Source organism: Anarhichas minor, unplaced genomic scaffold, assembly GCF_050575085.1.
Source record: "Anarhichas minor isolate MPS153535 unplaced genomic scaffold, ASM5057508v1 ptg000030l, whole genome shotgun sequence".
NCBI classification, from domain to species: Eukaryota; Metazoa; Chordata; class Actinopteri; order Perciformes; family Anarhichadidae; genus Anarhichas; species Anarhichas minor.
Window position 1 is genome coordinate 1,145,202 of NW_027466476.1, and position 23,940 is coordinate 1,169,141.

The 23,940-nt window shown below is 41.1% G+C and overlaps 1 protein-coding gene across 3 annotated transcripts in view; it reads right to left on the reverse strand.

Moving 5' to 3' along the window:
* The window catches only part of trpm3 (transient receptor potential cation channel, subfamily M, member 3), a 120,347-nt gene that overhangs the window by 20,474 nt on the left and 75,933 nt on the right, over positions 1-23,940 (reverse strand). For 2 of the 3 annotated variants that reach the window (XM_076104417.1, XM_076104415.1), the window contains exons 7-12: positions 19,762-19,936; positions 19,031-19,154; positions 9,730-9,802; positions 3,976-4,076; positions 3,505-3,639; positions 3,217-3,267 (exon numbers count right to left, since the gene is read on the reverse strand). In XM_076104417.1, coding sequence (XP_075960532.1) covers positions 3,217-3,267; positions 3,505-3,639; positions 3,976-4,076; positions 9,730-9,802; positions 19,031-19,154; positions 19,762-19,936 — 659 coding nt within the window. Of the gene's footprint in view, positions 1-132; positions 169-3,216; positions 3,268-3,504; positions 3,640-3,975; positions 4,077-9,729; positions 9,803-19,030; positions 19,155-19,761; positions 19,937-23,940 lie in introns of all 3 variants that reach the window. The other variant, XM_076104414.1, reaches the window with a different exon arrangement.

Genomic DNA, 23,940 nt, shown 5'->3' on the forward strand with positions numbered 1-23,940 from the left:
AACAGGCAACAACCCGAGCCACTTGATTAATAAACAAGAGGGATAAAGTGTACAAAACATACACACTCACTTCACAAAATCCATATCAAAGTGTTTTTGGCTATGAAAGAAAAACATGATTATCTGATTCACCTTGAAGTAGATCCAACTGAACCCTGGATATTCTCGCTTGGAAAGAACACACAATGTCAGTGAGCAAGAGCAGGGGAAATGAGACACACGGAAACTCTCAGGCAAGATCTCTCTTCCAGCCTCTTTAATAAATTGTCATCTCAACCAGACTGTGGTTCAGTTTATGTTTTTCTTTAAAACCATTTGCATCCTGGTTCGAATCTAGAAATCTGGAGCTATTCCTCCAGTCTTGTGATTGGTTCAACCAAAAACTGGTTACAGTCTCAGGTGTGGTATTATTCCTGAAAGCTCTCTTGAACATGAATCAGTAAAGCACCAAGCTGTAACTTGTTCTCTTACAGGGGAGTAGAAAGTGAGAGGAGAATCAAAACTCAGGTGCAATTTGATTCACAGAGAAAATACAAAGACAATTTAAAAGGGCGTAAAGAAAACAATGATTTGTTATAATTGCATTTAGGGAAATAATGAGATCTTCTCAGTGAGGTTCAATGCAGTCTTGAAGAAAGGAAAAGAAAGAGAGAGTGGTTATGTCTCTTTAGCCTGGAAAGACAGACAGCTGTTAACGCTGCAAGCTAGAATCATTATTGAAATAGAAGCTCTTTCAAGTCAGGACGATAACTATGTCAACTCTCGCGGCTCCTCCTTGTGCCCTCAACATCAACCCCAGATGCTGCAGTCATTATTCTGACCCCCGCTGTTCCTTTGAGATACACCAATTACCTTACATATCTTTACACCTCTCTCGCTACCTCCACTACTCTCCAATCAGATGTGAGATCCCAGAAACTCATCCCTATCCTGTCGTCACATCCAAAGACTTACCATTTCATTGGTGGTAAAGCCTCGCAAAGCCCTGCAGGCCATCTGATACACTTTGAAGTTAGGGAGCCCCAGACACTGTTTGTCTTCTCGTACATCCGTGGTTCAAAGTGAACACAAAGCTTCACCTCCTCACACTCATATATATATATAGTTCAAAAGCACTAGTCTGCGGTCAGCCAAGCCCTCTTTAATTCCCTGTGGTAGTGAAGCTCAAGCTAATAACTGTTTGTTTACACCTTGTGCGAGTACACACTGAGAGCTTGGAGCGCTGCTGTTTTTAATTCTGCAGTGCAGTTAAGTTCAAGTTGCTCTCCTGAAAAGTTCTCTACAACATAGCCACTGCATTAACGGCCAGTACTTAAAGGTGCTCAATACAGAGTTCAGACAGTATAATTGCCTCCACGTGTCTCTCAACGTGGAGACAACTGAGCTGGCAGCTAGCAGCTAAACCAGTGGGATACAGCAGAACGTCTCACATGCACTAAAAGCACACACAAGCATGGCCTGTCTATGAAACTCAGATTACAACACACAGAGGGAGAGTGACTTCATTCGTTCCTCAGGTAGACAATACTCCACAATATTTTTACATTGCAAATACTTTTTGCTGCTATTTCTGAATATCAAATTTAGCACCTGTCTTTTTGCCAAACGTACCGAAATCTCACCAGATTATCACAAGAATGTTCCAATAAAATGTATAATGCAATATAAATGAAGTTAGTGCTCCCATGCATCAATCGTTCAGGCCCATTTCTACTTTCAATTAGCAAAGAGAGCTAAGAAGAAAAACCACCTGTTACATTCAGAGTTTCACCTAATATCCTGAGACACAAAGTGTATTGCTACCAACCTTTGTCCACAAAACTGCATTGTTCATTTACTCCGTAGGAAAACCAATTGCTGCTTTGGCAGCTTTAGTCTACAAGCCAATCTCTGTGATTTTCTGTTTTCTGACTCAGCTTTCACACAATCGAATGAATGAACTAGATTAAACCTGAGAGCGGCCTTCACCGGACCGTACAGCTGTTATTAGCACAACATCTGCATTCGAATCAAAACACTACCTGTGAAGAGTATGACAAAACAATCCACAGAGAAGAATGAGAACGAAAACAGCGATGACATGTTGACTCAATCCGAGAGACGGCAGCTCAATCTAATTAGCATCATACTATGAAACAACAACGAGACACAAACACTCAGCTACACTACGGCAATTACACACAGCTCTGCAAAAAAGATGAGGATGTTATGCCATGCACTACGCGGTGTATGTGTGTGTGAGTGTTTTGCCTGTGTGCAAAGTAGCGTTGTGGGAGAATATTAACTGCATATATTTTCTCTGCACCAACGTGAGATCAGAGTTGTGTTTAAAGACAGAAAAGAGGTAAAGAAGGAGTGATTACAACATCAAGCCTCTTCAGCGACTCCCAGAGGAGCATGCGGCGTCACTGTAATCAGTAACATTTTAATTGATGAACATATTTCAATGCTAAGGGTGGTGTTGCTGACCACTCAATCGTCTCTCAACAGTGGGATCAATCCTAATTGGCATGCAGACATGTGCTGAATTTAAAGTTCTTGGTTTCTGCATTTTATTGCAGTAATCATCAAGATGCTATGAGAGATGTGCAGCAAAAAACACTGTAACACTTAAAGTGTTTTGGCTTAAGTGCAGCCAAAACCTATACGTAGAGAGAGGATTCCACCATGTCAGCGTCTTATACATGTAAAATACACAGTCCTGATGAAAAATAACATCTATGCTATGTAAGGGAATGTGCAATATCACTATTCAAAGAATCAGATGATACTGCATGCTAAAGGAACACACTTAATACTGTTTTTTTATTAAAACAAATAAAAACAGAGATTAATAAATTGTGTCTACTGAGTTCTTCCTTCTCAGCCACTGCGGCCTCAGTTTGCTCAAACTTAAGTTCTGTGGATAAAGCAGTTTTTAATACATGTAGTGTTTGTGTACCATGATAGCGTGTGCCTTAGAGAAAGCACAGAGTAAATTGCTGAAAAGTCATGAAAGGGATGAGAGTCGTGCATAGCTCTACACAGCCACTGCAGCCCGCAACTCCAGCTGAAAGAGAAATGCCGGCCTCTATTTGCAGTATCAGCAGCGAGGGCTACCAAAATGTAGACACACTAATTGATGCAACACACAACGCAAAAAAGCAACTGAAACTATGTCGTCAAATGTGTCTTCTTTAATACACACATTCAAGCCAACGTTGGTGATGGTCTTACCTTTTTGACATCTCTGACGAGGTGGTACAGCGTGTTGGACGGTCCATGTCTCTGTTGAAAAAACAAACAAACACAACACATAAGTATATTATTACCATCACCGACAGTTCCTTCGGACAAAACTGACCCTGCCAGCTATATTGTTCAAAACCAGCACCATGTTTTTTTGTTTTTTTTTGCATAAGTAACCTTTAAGTCAATATTTTAGTTTGACACTGTTCCCTGGTGTGTTGCTAAAAGATAACACAACTAGTATTTACAAACCATTGAATGTGCATTCTTTATTACCGTGTTGTAGAGCTCCTCCAGTCTGGAAAGCGTGAGGAAACGGTGCATGCTGACTCCATTTTCAATCAGCAGCTTGACAAAGTCCACTCTGTCCAGAACTAAGGCATCCAGCATCGCCTGCTCCAGGGAACCGACCTAAGGCACATGGGATGGAGAACACGTATGCTGACAACACCACACACAGCACGCACATTGTATACCACTGATACAAGAGAACTGCATGGAAATGAATAACGATTGACCACCATCACTTACTTAAACTACAAAATGATTATTATTATAGGATTTCACAAAACATTTGAGTGGAGCCACACGTCATTATTGTATTTCTCTTCCATAGACCAAACATCCAAAATAGAGTTGAAATAAACTTAGACTCAAATTAAACATGAAGACTGCAAGGAATGCATACTTCTCATTTCTGCTGCAATACGTTTATTGTCATTTATATTGTTTATGGTTCTTTCTTACAGGCCACTGCTGTCCGTAGATGAAGATTTGACTGCGGGCGATGTCCACTCTGTTCCAAGCCAGAGCCAAACTCAGCTGGTCAGGAGCTGAAGCGTTGGCACCTAAGAGAGGATACAAGTGTGTTGAGACACAATGTCGTGTTTTTGGTAAACAAGGTTGCTTAAACACTGATACAAATTCAGAGATTCAAGTTTAGAACAATGTACAGTACTAGTATTCATTAGCTGCTGCACTTTGTTATGTTAATGTTGATAAAGACCTTAAGTCATGACTGCTCATCTTATATTCTCTTTGCGTGCTTGTATACTCATTTTCCCCTGCTGGATGCTATTTCATATCGCTCAATGTTCATCTGGTAGACAGAATCAATATAGATTCCATATTCAAGATGGAATACTTTATTGCCACTTTAACATGAAATCGCTGATAGGAATTTGGTTTGGTTAGCTCACACTAAACTAAATCCTCACATCACATACAGTAACTGCCTCAGGGCGTAAAAACCAGCAGCACCACCACGTATAACAAGTGTTCCCATGGAGATGCTATCAGCACCACAAACCAGCTGTGATGTATACCATTGTATGCATACCCTTACTGTGTCTTATACACAGGAATAATTACTGTGCATCCGTTATTTAGGAGTTAAGGCCATATACTGCCTCTGGGTAAGTGCTGTTGCAAAACCTGGCTGCTCTGGTTATAATACTTTTCAGTCTTTTAAAAGGTTGGGATAAGGTTAAAAAAAAAGATAATTTGGAAGGGTGACAAAAAGTCTTGGATGATCTTTAGTCCCTTTTTTCCATAGTGTAATGGTGTAGGTTTCAGCAAGGAGAGGTAGAGATCCTTGTCTATGATTTTTGATGCTGTGAGTACCATTTTGTCCTGAAGTTTCCTGTCTTATGCTGAAATGTTTCCATACCACACAGTTATTCTGAAGGTGAAGATATGTGGATATAACATACTGAGCATTAGTCAGTACTGCTGTAGAGTTGTCTTATCACTCTAAAGAAGAGGAGATTGTTACACTCCAAAATTTGTCGAACTGTACTTTGAATTTCCTGACAATTTACTTATGACCAAAGGTTTGACGGCCGCTATGGCTGTGATGGGAGTCCACCAATACTTTTGTTTTGAAATGTACTTCTGGGTGTGAGATATCTGATGGTGGTTGAGCTGCAGCCTCTTCACTTATGTAGAGTGACTTCAGACTTTGACCTTAAGTCACTCTAAATCAGAGAGCAGAACAACTGCAACATTCTGCAGCATGACCAAACACAAGAGGATGCTACAATCACTTTTCATTAATAACTGTGAGTATCTAACTCAAGAGATCTCACCCAGAAAATGTGTAAATGCATCTGGCATGCCCATAACAACATCCCTCCGTGACTAACTTAATCAACACTTTTAACGGCACACGCCGACTAGTCTGCCTTTAAAGCCTCGTTGTGTATACACACGCGTATGCGACCGTAGTGTAGATTGTTTATGGCCTAGCGTTCGCTTTTTACTTCTGCCGATTGCATTTGCGTTTAAAAAATGATCGGCGTTCATTTGTAAACAAAACGGGTAAATATCATAAACTTGTGTTTGCCACAAATCTTATTTTCTACTATAATCTGAAAGCCAATGGAAAAATCCCATTGGCTTTTTGTCGAGAGAACCAGTGCATTGTTGACTTTTACAAAAATCATCCCTGCAGCACTCTAAAGCGACATGACTCACAGTAGATTCATCACACTTTTCCCGAGCAGCTAAAAACATCAACAAAACATCTTCAGTTTCTTCAGCTGGTAATCGAACAATAATTCAGCATGGTGAGAAATATACTCCTAAATCTTTATCAAAACACGGTTCTCAGCAGTGGTGCTCTGGACGTCTCTATTTCTCTCTCTCAGTAGTGGAACTCCCTATGGGCATCCCTTGGCAAGGCGTCCATGCTCGCCAAGGTAGCGATAACCCGATTTGTTCAGGTCCTATGCCCTGACAAATGAGCTATCCTGACCCTAACTACTTAAGGTCAATGCTTTACCTTAACCAATACGCTCCGCCTCAACCAGCTACGCAGGGTGGGTCTTGCTACGAAATGCAGTGGGATTCATAATAACACATCTCTCGCCTGTTCTTCTTCTGCAATTGTGCCATGGCTACAATTTTAGATGACCCTCTACTGACCATGACAAAAAACTTACTTAGATGTTAATCTAATGTGGGTCACATTTGCATTTACCCATTTACATTAACTAATGAGCAGGCTGGCTAGCAAGGCATTCATGTCTTATTTTTAATTCTGCGGAAAAGCTTGCGCAGAGCTTCTGCAGAGCTGCAGAGATTGGTTTGCTGAGCTCGCAGAGAGCTGCAGGGACGCGCCGTGGACCTCCTGAAAACTGTGACTAACGCGTCATGAACACGCAGAACGCATATAGGCACACAGCCACAGGAGTGTCAACCAGACATGCAGATCATGATGCAGACTCATCGCGTGATGTAAACGTGTAGAGGGGAGGATGGGAATACCAGAAATTCTCACAGCGACATGACTGAGAACATTTTAAACCAAATCCAATCTGAATTTAAGACAATTTAATACTTTTTTCAGGCCTTTTATTAGTAGATGTGTATTCATTAAGACATTTTAAGGATCTGCTTACCAGCCTGATAAACACAGACAAAAAAAAGACTTTCTGGACAGATCTGATTAATGAAATAAAGATAAGACAAAAGTCTTGGATGGCATTGCTGAAAGAAGGCATTCTTCATCTTTTTCTCTCATCTTCACTTTTCTCATCACTGTAATAGCTTTGCTGCATGTCATTGCTGTTTGGTAAAGGACATATTGTCGGATGTACATCTGCTTACATTCTCACAATGCAGGGCTGGTTTGTTTGTTGAGCGTTTTTCTTTAAAATGATACGTGTTAACCTGCAATTATTTTTGCACACATCTTTAGTTTTATTCAAACACCCTGCAAAATGTAAGAAAATTATTATGATGGGGTTTATGATCATCTTAGCCCGAAAAAACACTTGTGAAATACGGCCCTAGTATGTACAGTAATATCTCCTACTTTAGGTACAGTATGTCTTAAAGGAGCATATACAACAGTGATACAGTATTTATTGTACGTGATACGTCTCAAACACTTCATCCAATAGACAAAAAACTAAGAGGCAGTATATAAGAGACAGAGGAGGACAATACATATAAAACCAAACCTCTCTTTTCAGAACTGATTAGAGCTGTATGCTCCGATGTAAAATAGCTTCACTGTAAAATGCTATTGAATATGCTGCAATAAAGTACTGTTTTCTATCTTAGTGGCACTTAACCAATTAGATCGAACAGAAGCACAGTCTGCTGTTCACATTAATAATTTACCTGCACACTGGGAGGAGTTAACCAAAATGAGAAAGATGAGGCAACAATTCATCCCGGCCTTTAGAGAAATCCCCTGTTATATAAAGTATAATAATAATCCCTTGTGTTTAGGCCGGTCTGTGTCATTTTTAATAAGCACAGAAGTATCATGACTTTACACCATGCTCTCTCCATCTTAAAGCACTGCACAGCATTACTGGAGCTTAATTGTGTGAGTTCAGACAGAGCCCTGCTAATAAGATCCAGAGCCTATAATAAGAGCTTTAGTGGAGATAACTGTATGTGTATAGGCAGGGTGGCCTTGCTTTATTAAAGGCTTGTGGTTTCACTCAGTCTGCCTACAGGGAGGTTGAACTGTAGCCAACTGACTTTATGGACCCAATCGTCAAGATATTGACTACTTCAGGCAGCGGACCATCAAATACTCTAAACTCCCCTCTGTCACACCATGTGTCTTTTGCTGCCACTTCTCTCTCTCTCTCTCTCTCTCTCTCTCTCTCTCTCTCTCTCTCTCTCTCTCTCTCTCTCACACACAGGCTCATACACTCACTCCTTTTATTTGTTTCTTCTGCTCCTGCTCTGTTCTCCCCTCACCGTGTATTCCTGACTGTGCTGTGCCTTGTTGAGCTGCAGGCAGTAGCTTAGTTCTTCAGCGAAGGAGTCTAATCCAGTGTTTTAAAAAGCTCTTGGGCAGGATGTGACTGTTTTCATTTTACACTAAAAGCCTTAACGCGTCTCATTCACTCACTCAGATGCAGAATGAGACTTGCATGTAAAATGACCCTCATGTTGTTTACCATAAACTGCAAACTCCAGCGGGCGGCGTGAGCGTCATATTCATAAGTCATAAGCGCAACCGTGATCAATATAAGCTACTGCAAAATCAATCGAAAGTATCGATCTATGAATCCTGTGTGTGTGTGTGTGTGTGTGTGTGTGTGTGTGTGTGTGTGTGTGTCTGTGTAGAGGGGTTGGGGCATGGGAAACATTGAAGTGGGAAATAGGGTAGAGGATGAGGTGGTTGGGTTTAATTGCTATGTTTGCACTTGAGGAATTTTCAATTTTGTAACTCAAATTCCTTGCCTTTATTACTTAACAATTAGTTGCAGTGTAATAATTGCAGCCACTGCTAGCTGTGTAGCTCTCTCTAAATCTTACTATGTCATACTTTAGTGCTGTGCTGCTGTTACTTTGCTGATTAATTATTTTATGTGTTGCAATGTGACATGTGGAGGGGGAAACCAAGCTAGATGTACGCCTATAAATCACTTTTTGCTTGTGTGCAACAATCGTAATGCCCCTTGACGGCTGTGTATCACATTACTTGTCTACTGTGTGTATAGATAATGAACTTGAACTTTGGGACGCTGGCCACACTGGAAGCATTAATGTAGTTCTGAGAAATGAGGAGCTGATGTGGTATAATAACATATATTACGTCGTGTGTCTCATTCAAAAGTGATTGTTGACCTCAAGGGAAATTAATTTGATAAATGGAAATTAAATTGAAAGATATACTTCAAAAGAGATTAAAAGACACAATACATTTCATTAATTCATTGGCGATGGTAAGTGTCTTCCTGTAATTATTTGTCTCTGGCCACACAGCTAATGAGCAGCTGTGTTCATACGCATTGATTATTCTGCAGGTGTTGTATTATATTACATATTGTATATTGGGCATATATTAGCATAAAATGTAGGAGATCTGAACTCATTGCAAGCTTGTCTGCGATAGCTTTAATTGCTGGTAGGCCACGAGAGCCACAACCGCCTCACATTTAAAGGAATACGTTGATATTTTGTGAAATACACTTCTTGCTAAGAGTTAGACAAGAAGATGGCTGTACAATAAATATGTAGCTAAAACCAGCAAAATCGTCCAAAAAGCACGGCTAAAACTCTCGAATGAAATTGATATCTTGTTTAATCCAAGCCAGTAAATACTGGACTTACAGTATATTGGGCAGGCATTGATAAGAGGACCCCATTTTCTTTCTCCTAAAACTGTAAGAAAGCAATTGTTTGATAAGCTAATGTAACATAAAGACTTAATGCTGCAAGTTGGCTTTCGAGTCTTCCTGCCATGTTCAAAAATTGCTTAATGGAGCTTTAAAAGGGAAAAAATAAGGATAGATGTTTATGTTTTATTCCTAAGCTATGAACTGCAAAAGTAAAAACATACTTTGTGTGCTTCGAACATGCACCCAAACTTGGAGAGGGAGAGGAATGCTTTCTGAAACAATATCATCCTCCATTAATGTACAGAAGCTTCCAAACAACAACATCACTGGAGGGAGACAGTGAAATGGAAGCCGTTTACAGTACTGTACATTCTTGCTCCAGCACACGCACATGAATGCACACACCCACCTTTTAGTAATGCTGTGAGGATGGCAAGGTCAATGTCCTGATGACCATCCGACCCCATCCGGAAAACTGTTATCTGAGAGACAACGAGAGAAAGAGACAGACGCAGAGAGAACGAGTGAGAAAAAGGTGCATTAATTCTACACCAAGCCAAAGTGTTTGAAAGCTAACTCTATTACTTCTATTGATGTTTGATTGAATGCATCAAGGCTTATAGCATACAAAATTAAGTCACTTCTTGAGAGAGAGCGCGCTCTTATTTGCTGGATTAAACGTCTTCACTAAAAAATACTGAGGTGCAGGAGGAGAAGAGAGGCATTGTATGGCTCTGATGTAATGTACTGTATCTCCTCTCCAGCCTCTCTTCTCTTCTTGTCGGGAGGGAATGAAGGGATGAGAAGGCAACCGAGGGGAACGAGAGTAAAAAACATAACAAAGAGTGAGCTCAAATAAAATGTAACCTAGTAATGCTCTCCATTACCAAATATCATTTTGCTCTTTTTCTTTTTCCGTGTCAAACATTTTTTGGATAAGGCTTTCAGAAAAATATTTTCCACTATGGCCACTTGAAGCTTTCGTCTGTGTAGTCTGACATGTCCTTTAGCTGCATTTTTTATATCCTGCATGAGATGAACTAATGGCGCGATGGATGAAAGCCAAAGTCTGCTGGGAGGGAAATCTGAGAAATGGGGCAGCTTTTCTGGATTTTTTGTTTCTTTAAAAATATAGCATGCGCGTGTACACCCGTGTGCATGTGTGTGGGCATACATGCTCGTATGTGTGCATGCGTGAAGGGCACCTTCTGGATGTCGTCAACGAGAAAATGCGTGTTCTGAATGCCTGATGAGCTAGTCCTCTAATCCCTCCCTCCACCCGTCCATCTCCTCCCACCTCCCTCTCTTCCCTGCAGTCCATCTCCCTTCCCATCTCCGCCCTCTAAATGGCTTCATTTCGTGGAGCTCTGGGAATCTGCGGGCTTTGCTGCTGCTTTCCCTTGGGCAATGTTGTGGGCTAACCCTCTTTCTCCCTCTATCTCCCTCTCTATTCACACAACCTAAATGCACAACAGTAATTCAATTTACATTGATGATTTACAGTATCTTTTACTTTAGCTCATTCATCATTTGTACACCACATGCTGATGACATTTTGGCTCCTCCCTGAGAGAGAAATGAGTGTGGCATCATGAAACGCAAGGGTAGATAACCTTGGGCCCAACGGCACACTACAAAAAAAGTGTGCAAGACAGTTGGAAATGTGGAAGTGCCCTCTCATCTGCATGCCAAATTACCTCAGCCTTTGGCAGTTGCACTGCCTGTTATTTAAAGGCAGTTTGGTTGATTTCCCCCCCCCCCCCCCCCCCCCCACCTGCAGTCTGCAAAGGCCCGCCCCACTCTGCCTCTGATTGGCTAGTACTCGTTGCTTTCTTCACATAATTTGTTAAGCTTAATGCTGATGAACAAGATTGGTGGAAGTTTCAATCACTAATAGCGGGAGCATCTAAGTGTGTGTGCGCGTATGTGTGTGTGACGGTCACTATCAGCCTGTGTAATCTCCAGGCGAAATAAGAGTGCAATGGGATGTGAAGGTATCGATTGAGGACTTCATGAGCGGGGGCACCAATGAGTCGCTGGTGCAGTGTGTAATGTGTTCATGTGCTTCTTTGAGTTAAGTTATATTGTGTGTGTGTGTGTGTGTGTGTGTGTGTGTTGTTTTTGAATGATGCAGCCGGTGGCTGGATTATTATTTGCGAGAATGCATCTTTCGCCTTCACTCTAATGGATGTTAACAACACATTTAGGGAGCCATCTGCTGAACACACATGCAATACTGTGATCTAACCAAGTTTAAAACAGTGTGTTTAAGACAGCGTGATTTGTTCTGTGTGTGCTCTTATGTAGTGAGTGTAAATTGATTGCAAAGCTGTGACTTTCTAACAATATCAGTGTAAGAAATAACCATCTATCATTTTTAAGGGTGCTCATGAGTGAGCCTAATTTCACCTAATCAGAACAGAATCCTGTCCTGGCCACTTGTTCATTATAGCCTGTAGTTATCGTTATAGCAGATTGGAGAGTTCCCTTACAGACACACACACACACACACACACACACACACACACACACACACGCACACGGCTCGTGGCTTCCTTCAGGACAAAAGATGGATCACAGTGTGATAGAAGAAAGATGATGATTATTAAAGACGTTTGGCATTGTTTCTATTCTCCCCTCTCTCTCCAGGCTTTATCTCCACTCCCTTTCTTCCACCTATTCTCTTTCTGCCCCCCACCTACTACAAGGTGCTTGTTAACATCATCCTCCCACTGGCATGCCTACCACCCCAACTCCCCCCCCCCCCCCCTCCCACATTTGCCTGCTTCCTCCTTACTGCTTCCTCCCTTTTCCTCTTCCTCCGATCACACCTCCAAGGTGACCCTGTGGATATACGCTACCTGTTATCACAAAGGCTCTACAATACAGAGGCTGAGCAACACAGCCGCTATGACAACGCAAGGTTGTGAATTTAATCTCAACGATCACACGGGTTCAATAAGTATGTGCACAAGGCAAACAGTCGGCCTCTCCCTCATCTGCTTTCATCCCTTTGTACAAGCAAAGGTGCTCTCGAGTACTTACTGTGAGCAAACAAGTTTATTGAAAGGGTAGACACAGCTTCGTCGTATTTTTGTGCTAACGGCATAAACTCACCCATCCATTGTTTATTACATTTTCCATGTGTTTGGTCAAAACTGTATTCTAACATATCTTAACATTCTGAATGTATTTTGGCCTCAACACCGACAATCGTCACCTCAGGGGTCAACATGCAAGGGACAGGGCACTGACTCGTGTCTGTCACACTCCATCCCTCTGTTGACAGGAATAGAGGAGAGAGGAAAAGACCGGGAACGATAAGTAGAGGGAGAAAGGTGGAGGCAGGGATCAGGAAGAAAGACGTGAGGCAGCAGGAAAGAAAAAGCGTGTGTAACGCAAAGGACACAGAAGGAAGGAGATTCGGTGTTGACAAATTCAAACAGATATAAGAAATGAAAAAGGAAGAGGCAGTGCAATCTTTCTCAGTGTGACTGGGATCTGTTGGAGGATTCCCACATCTTCAGAGACGCTAAGCTACGAGCTTAGAAGAGGATCAGAAAACTGCTCTCCACGCAACAGTGAGCCAAGCTGATTGGAAAACATTCACCTGCATTTAACAGGCAAAGACCCTGCTCGTGCTGCTACATGTACATACTGTACAAGACTCCCCCCCCCCCCCCCCACACACACACACACACACACTCATATAGTCCACAAATGTTTCCAAAGCATCCTCTGTAGTCCATACATTTACAATGGTTAGCAGTTCAGATCTGTCAAAGCTCTGCTAATGGTTTCATCTGTGTGAATTTGAGCATAACATATTTAGATGAATATTTATTACCTTCTGGAATAAACCATGAACCAACAGGGTTAAGCAGCACAGCCAAAGCAGAGAAAAGAGAGACGTACGTTTCTCTATTCATGACATTTTAAACTGATAACTGCCCTGCTGATAATCATCCAAGGCATTGTCTTTCTTCAAGAATATATGAGGTATAATGTACCTCATTTTCACATGTGCTCTCCACCCAAACTATTTGCTTTCCTTCTCTTCTTATGTCATTTTCTGCCCACTTTCCCCTCTCTCCCTAAATCTGTCCCTCCATCTCTCTCATGGTCCATTGAAGTCACTCTTTCCTTCTCCTCATCATCCTCCCACTCGTTTCTCTTGTCAGAAAGGAGGAGGAACATTGCGGGTGGGTGCTTCCTCCTCAATATTTAATCTGAATTAAACATATAAGGACTATTCTACACTCAATTATTCATACCAAGCAATCATCTTGCCCCCCCCCCCCCCCCATCACAGATGAAGTGTGAAGGGCTGTGAGTGAGAGATGGTGAGGTAGAATGAGGTACTTCTCTCTTAATTAGACCTAGAATTGGATTAACACGTTTCTAGCAAAAAAAGAAAAAGAGTTACACGACAACAGGCCTTGCTGATATTTAAAGGTACTGGTTCACACGCAGCCTGCAGTCTTTTCAGTGTGCTGGTTTGACATTTATATGAAATGATTTAATCTTTATGTTGATGGGATACAAGAAACAAGATAAGCGATGTGAATACATGAGGTAGATAGTTACCCTTATCATCCACCCAGACAAGTTGATTCAAATGTGGCCTATGCTTTCTTTAAGTATTCTCTTTCAATGCCATTTTATAACACACCATCTATAAATCTTACATCTGTTACCCTCAAGTAAAACTAAAGAGCTTGCATTCATTGAGTAGCTTAACAATTATTTCCCATACCTTCCTTCTCCGACTTGGAACCTAACATTCTATCATCTATCAGAACAGATTTTATTCTCTGGTAGATGATTCAACACACTTCTAGATTAGACCAAATGAAAGCATAAAGCAGGTAATTGGTACTATTGTTTGTAGCTGCAGTTATAATTTACTGCCTAACTGATTTCACAGCAACATATTAATGATAAAATGTATCATCTGGCATCTTGAAATGACAATATTAAGGCATATTGAGGCTTGAATAAAACTGTTCCACTTTTGGTAAAACAAGGATAAAAACATAAAACGCAGAGGTACACACGTACATATACATTTCAGTGTGTACTTACAATGGATCACAAGTTTATTGCCTCTTGATACAAAGCATAAACAGCCCTCAGTACGATAAAAAAAGCAGAGGCAACAGGGAAATAACTGAAGCACAAAATGTCTACATGAATAAACCAACATGCTGAAAGACACATCCGCTCTTTAATCACCCTACTTCTCTTTGCTGCTTCCTGTTTAGTGCTGGAGAAATTATTATTAGAAAACTATTGGTTGTTGACAATGTTCATGTCATTGAACTTAAAAGTAATTTGGTGTAAGGCCGACATTAAGCAGACACGCTCTCCCTCTCACCTTTAGTCTTTCTCTTTTCCTCCTATTCTTTGGCTTTCCTGCTGCAGAGCCAGAAAAATGTAACTGCAGGCGAGCTGGCACACAGACAAACACACAGTCTCGTTGTGTCTCTCCCTCTCACACACTTACGCCTTTCGGCCCGCAGCACTGACCCAGGATGAACCCACATTTGCTGCCAGTGTAAATGAGTCAATGCAACGTTTTTGTGACCCTGCTCCTGATCTGAGTGTTAACATGGGTTTGACACTACTTGGCTTTGGTATACAAGGTAAACACAGGTGTCTACAATTGTTATTGTTTTGGGATTGTAGTACTATAGAACTAATATGATCTCACTGCATCCCAATAGTAGGTATTGACTGCAAAGTCTAGACATCTCAAGTCTCACGTTACACTCTTACACACATACTCTGCTGAGTAGGTTATTAAGTGATTGGCTGCAATCTGCTGTCCCTCCAGGACCCTGAAGCGGAGCAAGAAAGATTATAGCCGACCCCTCTCACCCTGGACACAAACTCTTTGAGTCCCTTCCCTCTGTCAGGAGGCTTCGGTCCATCAGGACCAGGACCTCACGCCACAAGAACTGACCCCCACTGACTCGGACTGTTACATCCCCAGGACAGTGACTTGCAGTTACACACCCTTGCACAAGTCTTCTCTTTAAATATAAACTTGACACTTTAATAACATATCTGTTTGAACGTACACTACATTTGTTTGTTTGTTTATCATATTCTCTATTTTTTAATTATACCGTCTAATTTGTTTATTGTCACGCACCAATCACCAAACCAATAGCAATAAACCGTTTCTGTTTCTGATGTCATCTGTAGAGACTCTTGAACATGAATGTAGAGTGTTGAATAACTTTTAAAACTTTTAAAAGTAAAAATAAATAAAAGGAATTCACCAATTGTTTTTCATAAACTATGACAACAGACATTCAAAGCTTCATTCAAAAATCTTGAAGGAAGCTGACATTCAGTACAGCCTTACTACTTGTATTAAGTTGTCCTGTAGTATTATAATATCTGAGAATTGAAAAGTGGTTCAGTCTGATCTGGGGTCAAGTGGGTGACTTTAACACAGGTTATATGAGTATGGTGACCCAGCCTATTGGAAGCTCCCCAGAGCAAAATGAAACACGTTTCACCGTGAAATATGAAATAGGCCAAGCCATACATGTTCTGGTTTCACTAATAAAATCAGCTGACCACACAGGGAAACATGGTTGTTCCATTTTATTTGGGTCTACAGCCGATCCATGACAAGAGTGTTTCCAGTTTTGCATGAGACAATGGGAACTCATGTTGTTCCTTCCTCCCTTACAGTTACTCTCCTCCAATCACACATGCATAAACACTTCAATCAGTGGCTTTCTGAGTGCGATCAGGAGGGAACCCTGATCAGTCTAATAAATAGCAGGCTGGTGAAATTACTTCAGTGAGACAGAGAGAGAGGTGCCAGACAGCAGCGAGTTTCATCTCTCTCTCTCTCTCTCTCTCTCTCTCTCTCTCTCTCTTTCTCCAGCCGTTACCAAAGTTGGCTTTTTGAGACTGTGGGCACTGTGTATGGGCACTAATGATTGCAGTACATGCTAACTGAGAAAAGCCTGAGTTATTATGGAAGACATACAAGGAAGAGGATTGCTTCCACTGAATATATTACCATAGAGTATGCTGACAAAGTTTTATGTCATTGGTAAATGTTTTATGGCATTGTTAAGATTATATACCACAAATGCCACATTCATACATACTCCATGATGTACAGCATCCTGGTTATGAATACCCATCCCACTGTTGGATTTTCCTGCTCTTGCACTCTTCTATCTGTGATCATACAGATCTATTAATTAGACAAAGTTGCACACTGGCTGTAAAGCCCTTCTTTTGCCACATGACGAGTAGAGTAACCCCAAATGTCTGCATTTTAACTGTGGTTAGCATGCTAAAGAACACTTTCTTCCTGGCAGTAAATGGATTATCAGACAAATACCCGATTGTCCAGTAAAACACAGGAATATTAATACAAGGGTGGAACAGTTGGTGGACATATAATATTGCCAAAATCCACTTTCAGTTTTTTAAGTTCAGAGAGAGGCAGAATCAGATTATCTGGCCTGTACAGCTGCTCCTGCTGAATGATTCACACATTGTTCTGCTCTGGTGTATTGTATTCAGACGGAGCATCAGTGTGAGCATCAGACAGCCACTGGAACCCCACTGGCAACACAATCAATCCACTTACACGCTGCACAACCATGACCAATGCTGGGCTGCCTGGAAAATACATGTTTTTGCGAATGCACTTTGTGTATGCAAATACTTTAGATGTTTTTTGTGTGTTACTCATTTTCCTGCAATTGCTATATTAACTGAAACACAGAATAAAATGATTATTCTACAGTATTTTTTAGGGCTGCACAATATTGGAATGTATATATCTGAAATATAAATATATTGTGATATGAAAAAATACAGGAATATTCACCAGTAAATTTTGTACACCTTAAATTTCAATCTGTTGCACTTTGAGAACAAAATTAAGAGGTCAGATAAACAATGTTGTCCTCTTTCAAACATGTTTGTGCTCTAGCAAACAATGCTATCATAAACACATTGGTTGTATAAATATAAATGGTGATGACACAGCAAAAAAGTAACACCCACAAAGCAGTTTAACAAAATGGGCTCTGTGTTTCAAGACGGGTCAGGTGGGTTGGCGACGTCACCGCAGAGCGCGCACTGAGGACATTCTGCCCCGGTTGCCACAGGGAGAGGGCGCAACACTAAAAGTCCATGGCCGAGTGGCGAGGTCAGAGTTAGGGGCGCTGTAAAGTTGAGGCAGACTGCGCCGACCCAACTCATTGAGAAGTTTGAAAATACATATGGTGCATTATGAAACTGTGGTGGGTCTACTAGACTGTAGGTAATTAATGGAAACACAGGATAAATCATGGAAAATGAGAAGCGTGGGAGTTTTCCTTTTGTATCAAGCAGCAAAAAGGTTGTTGCATGACGAGTTTGAGTGACTATAGTGCATGCGCAAATCACAATGTTGATGCTTAAACGATATATCGTGCAGCAGAGTATTTTTACAAACTGGGAAGATTATTGCATGGTAAATACCTGGTTAAGTCATTTTAAACACCCCAGCCATTGTGTTTCAAGATGTTAAGCTGAATTCTAGCTCAGCACTTTTACTTCTAAAAAGGTAAAAAAAAAAAATAAGGCTTAGGTGTGTGAATGATACTAATTACAAATGTACTAGCAAAATGCTACTGGCAACCAGCAGTACCAACAGTCACTGATCTGGCAAATATTCCCTCCCCTTTCTGAGGCATTGTACACTACGTTCAAAGTGAGTTGAGGCGAGAGCAACCAAGTGGTAAATAAGTTAGTGATGCTGCACAACTAGGATACAGTAAAAGCTGCTAGCTGTTTGTTTTGTGGGTTGCGTGTGGGTGTTTGCATGCACTGCTGTGGTGCACACTTTCAATCACAATGTGTGTGCCATATAGAGCAATGTGGCAAGAAAGCCAGACGCCCACTGCTACTGTGATCAAATGTACCATGATGAAAACGTATACACACACACAGACATGATTGTCACCACTGCACTTACAGCAGTCAACAGCATTATCAAGAGGTCGCTCTCATGTGTCTGACAGTGCTCTAAAGGGACTGGGAATTAAACACTGCCAAAGGGGAAAAACTCTCAAGGTGGAGGACATTTGGTCCCAAACGTCATCTGAATATATTTACATCCACTTAACATTACATGTCATGCATAAAAGATGGATTAATACTTGCTTCAATACAAGTTTCAATTCACAAATCCATTTGTTCCTCCTTCACATATTTTTCATTTTTGGGTTTCTTTATACAGCAGAGACATCAAAGCTTGAATGATTGGTGATATTACAGTTATTGGTGGTTTAATGGTGTGTGTGTGTGTGTGTGTGGGCGTGGTGGCGTGTTTTACCCATTTCTTGGGGACATAATTCTGTTAACACAGTGACATTGTGGGCACTCGCCTTCCTTATGAGGACAAAATGCACGTCCCCACAACGTAAATCATAAAATTCTCGGGTGAAGACTCCAGAAAATGAATGTAAGTCAAGGGTAATGCTCTCAAAAGTCATGAAAACACAACTGTGTGTGTGTGTGTGTGTGTGTGTGCGTGTCTGTAAGCTCTTCAGTTTTCCGTATACTGCTCATATGTTTGCTTTATCTGCATCTGCAAATATAGTCATGCACGTGCAAATATGTGCATGTGCACGTGTGTCTGCTGGCATGTGTATGTGAACATTTATGAAAGTGACACTCACCAACTCCTTCTTCTTCATGCACTCCATGAGAATGATGAACAGATGTTGGGCCTGTGTGCGGCTGTAGGTGAAAGTCTTCTGGATGGTCACCAGCAACTGGTCTCTTAGAGACTCATTAATTATGCTGCAGAGGTGCAGAGAAAGAGAAAGAGTTTGTCAGGAAAGCTAGGGGTCGGATAGAGGAAGGAGAATAAAACAGTGAGGGGGAGGTAGGCTAATTAGATTTGCTTGTCAGTAAGTGAAACCAAGGTTGACTGGAGCTCTCAGTCCTACTGTCTCAGGGTCCTTGGTGAGATGCGATTCTCCAGGTTTACCTTAATCTGTAACTTGATATATGAAGCTATAAAATCTAATTCTGAAAAAAGTCTATTCTAAATTCATGGTGTGTCTTATGATGAAGACAACTAAAAAAGTCTACTGTGTTTTTTTTAAAGTAACACATGAGCACATTTCACAAAATGTATACATTTTTGCAAGTTGTTGCATCAGGTTTAACATCTTTTTCCCAAAAAAGCATATCTGAATAAATAACACTTTTGCTGTCATGTACAGAATACATGAAATTGTATACTTGTTATGTTTGATCTAATCCACATTGTTTGATGAACACTAATAAACTAAAAAATATCAGAAATTCTGATTACCAACAACCTTTTCCACATTGGATAAACATTGTATTAGTAAGTGTTTGCCCTTGGATTGTAGAATAATGTGCACATGTGAGTGCATACCCTCCATCCTCAGAGTATTTGTGTCCGAAGGCCAAGATGTCTGAGGCCCTGCCGCTGCCATCACACACAACCACAGGGATGGGCGGTGTGTCCCTGAGGTACTCCAGCACAATGGAGATCACATTAGGGCCTCCCTCTACGATCAGAGCCACCACCGGCACACCCTGACCAATACCTGCACATGAAAACAAGTGGGTGGTTTTAGAAAGGACAACAGGGATGAACAACACAGAAAAGAGGACAGAAATGTGAGGAAAGAAGAGGGAAGTTAAGAATAGAACAAATAAGTTTCATTACATCAGCAAGACTTGATCTCTAAATAGAAAAAAATACTTCCAAATGTGTTGCCAAGGTCCAAATTTGACACCTGTGAAGTCTCATAACTGTATTGCCAAGACACTCTTCACTTTCTAATCATGGTAAAGAGGTTTTTAAAAAAAGCACTGGTACCAAAAATAACCAGCCCACTTTGTGCTTTGTTTCGTGGTTCTGTGGCATGGATGTGTGTGTGTGTGTGTGTGTGTGTGTGTGTGTGTGTGTGTGTGTGTGTGTGAGAGAGATTCAGTGATGAAACCCACGCTGTTCTACACAAAAAAGGCTCCTTGCCTGTAATCATTGTCTATTTACGGTAACTATGCATGTTTAGCAGGTTGGTTTTTCTGCACATGGTGAGACTATGTACAGGAGAAGGTACTGTAGATATGAAATGTATTGCCAAACTCTCAAAGGAATTTCCTGCTTGTGTTGCTCCTTTTCCTGCTTCTTGTTTCCTTTCCGTATTGTATTTCTCATCATACCACTGAACGTTGCCTTTAAGCCACAATAAACCCCAGAGTCCAATTCTCTCTTACCCCCCCTTCCTTCCCTTGTTAGTGGTCTCAGTTCAATCCATTTGCTAAACCCTCCTTCCCTCATCCTGCCCTTTCCTGATCTCTGTCTCACTTCCTGTCTTTCCAGCTGATCTTTCTATAGACACTCCGTTCTCCTTTCTCCCTCCCGTTCTGCATCATGAGGTTGTTTTCAGACCGGTGTTTTGACTCTTCTAATTCAAAAGCTGTGTAACTGCTGGATCTTCCCCGCCCTGCACCCTCATCCTGGTCTGCATAATTCACACGGGAGAAAGCGTCTCTTAAACACGCAGGCAGACGAGCGCATACGGATGTGTGCTTACGTACTGTATGCGCATACACACACACACAAACATGAGCACACGCACACATTCAGAAGCATGCCCACCACCATTACGCTTTGCCTCACACAGCCTCGTGCGGCCTTGCAACAGGGACAGTTACATAAGGAGCATATTTTAAGGGCCTTGCCCACTTCAAAGAAGTAAAACGTCAGTGTGCCACAACACATCACACGACCATACATCAACAGAGCTGAATGTGAGAGAAGCAGACTAATAACTTGCATTTTGTATCTGATTCTTCCATTTCTTTTGGATGTCTATTTCTGCTGTTACCTGCATGTGTGTGAGCTTGCACTTTGTGTCGGATCAAGCATTGATATTGATGACTAGTGAGCATTGGAGGCAGCGCGGCAGTATCCAAAGCAGATTATTGTTCAACTAAGGAGCAGATGAGGAGGGCAAAGCACAGCTGTGTCATGGCTATAATTGGTAGCACGAAAACACACACAAATACAGAGAGAGGCACACACAAGTAAACAAACCACAGATGAAATAGAATTCTCTTCTGCCCGACTACCCCACCAAAAAAATGAGCACATTTCCTGATGGCTCTTGACCTCTCATTCACAGTCCCTTTTTTTTTCTAATTAAGAGCTTTGACTACTGTATTTATTCCTGAGGGAACTGCGATGTATCAATATGGCAGCCCGTTAATTCTAATTAAAGCTCTCCACCCAGCCCAAATGCGGACAAATGTTCTCCTGTTTACTCCTGTGAGTGCCCTTTAACTCACATAAATGGCATCAAAATAATATTTTGACGCTAAATGCCTTTCAATTTTACTGGACCTAATGGTTATAATTGTGATAATTCAATGAGAAATGTGTCTGTGAGAGAAACACTCTTTTTAGTTTTGCAGAAATATGTAGTGTAATGTATTTATTTAAAGTTTTTCTGGATTCATGGACACAGAGTTTAATCAATTTTAATTGGGACTGCCACTAAAAAACTGCCACAGTCCAGTAATGTTCCTGGGAGCTTGACTGGGAATTAAATCCCTAAACATAGAAGTGTTAACACTCTGCCAACTGCTGCTTCTACTGAATTTACCATTTTATACTTTTTTAAGTTAAATCCCATGATTGTTGGAAAGCTGAGAGTCCTTTGAATAATTATCTCTGTAGAGGCGGATTTTGTGGTCTGAATTTTCCCTTTACATCAAATAAAACACTAAGTAGATGAACACAGAGTGGTTGAATAAGTTCGGCACTTTCACAAGAATACCTATTGTTCTAGATGAAAATGTGAAACCATAGCTGGAGAGCTAATCTGTTTTTAGAGTATTTAGTGAAGATGCAATCCTTCTTACTGCTTACTGGAGTTCACCAAGTGTTTCCTCTGCCAAAGTATAACGCTGTGTTTTATCCTCCTCATTACTCTACTTCTACATTCCATCAACTTATCTTTTTTTTATTTATTGCTAATCCAGAAGTGAGGTGGGACAGGAAAATGTACTCTTGTGATGAATTAAACTTTAATAAATGAATTATAGTGGAAACAATGTTGTATCTTTTACAAACAATTGCGGAGGTGTACTCCAGGGTGTGTCAGTACACACAGACATCACTGTTGGGTTTAGGCACAGATGTAACTGAGACCACAACTACACCAAGCTGTGATGCAGACAGAATATTTTAAACAGATGTAAAATGTATATACCTAATGGACAGTTAAGAGAAGGATCAAATATAATCTATATCCTGTTCTTTTAAAAGTCTCTCTTATAATGGTGGAAGTCGGGGTGCTATACAAAATGTAAATATATACCACGTACACTTGGTGGCTAGTGTAACTATCTAAAAGGTATTGAATAATTCAAACTAAATAATTCAAACTAAATCACTGTTGCAAGCTTGCAACACTGTGCAAGCCGCGCTCCAACCGTTTCCTGACCTTGAAATTGCCCTTGCCCGTCTGTGTTATTTTGGTGCTAAGCACACGGTGAGCGCAGACAGGTGACGGGTTCATTCAAATGAGGCAGTGCAAAAAAGAGTTGTAGATATTCTGTTGGGAATGAATATTAGACCTGGAGCTGAGAATAAAAGCCTGTCTATCTGCTGCTACTGCTCTTTGCATTTTTTTCTTCTTATATATTGTTATGTTTTTAATAAGACAAAACTGTTTTTTGTTTTTAAATATCAAACAATGACAAATACACCGATTTATAGTGTGACATATTATATATGTGGGATACATATTCTGAGGAAACTTGATTTCATAAAATACACATTCCACACAATAAACCCGATACGCTCTGTACTGTCTCCCTCAACACATTCAGCCTTTACCACCAACTATTCTTGTAATGCCTGTATCCATGGACCATTCACACACTCCAACGCATCAGGTAACACAATCAGCAAACCCCTACTCTCTCCCTTGTCTCTGGATCTCATACATAGTTTTAACCCAGTGCCGCAGCCCACACCTTATCTCTCAGGAGGGAAATTACTGTGAAACCGTGTGAAAAAGCAGAGGCAGAATAAAAGGAGAGAGGTGGTCGATGAGACTCCGTGGCCACAACTTTCTATATTATCCCGTCTGGGGGACGTGGAAGTAACGAGGAAAAGAAGGAAATAGGGAGGGAAAGAGGAGCTTGTAAGCAAGACACACATAACATGCTTAAATGGTCCTAATTAAGGAACCAGCAATGACTGATCCTCTGCGTGTGTGTCTCTGTGTGCGTGGGTGTGTGTGAGTGTCTGCAAGTTTGTCCTTGTATGTGTCAAATTTGTATCAGCATGACTGGAGGAGGTGTGTTACAATATGTGGGTCGGTATCTTCGCACCTCCCCCCCACACTTGCTAACACACACAGACTAAAAATGTAAAAAATGTAAAAACACTCTCCCTCACACAAACATCATTATCCTAGCGAGGACCAAAGCAGACAGGACACATCAAATCTGTGAAGGGGACATGACTCGACAGGCAACAGAACAAAAGGTTAGGAGGCACATTAAAAGGGCAAGGTTTCTCTTAAACTTT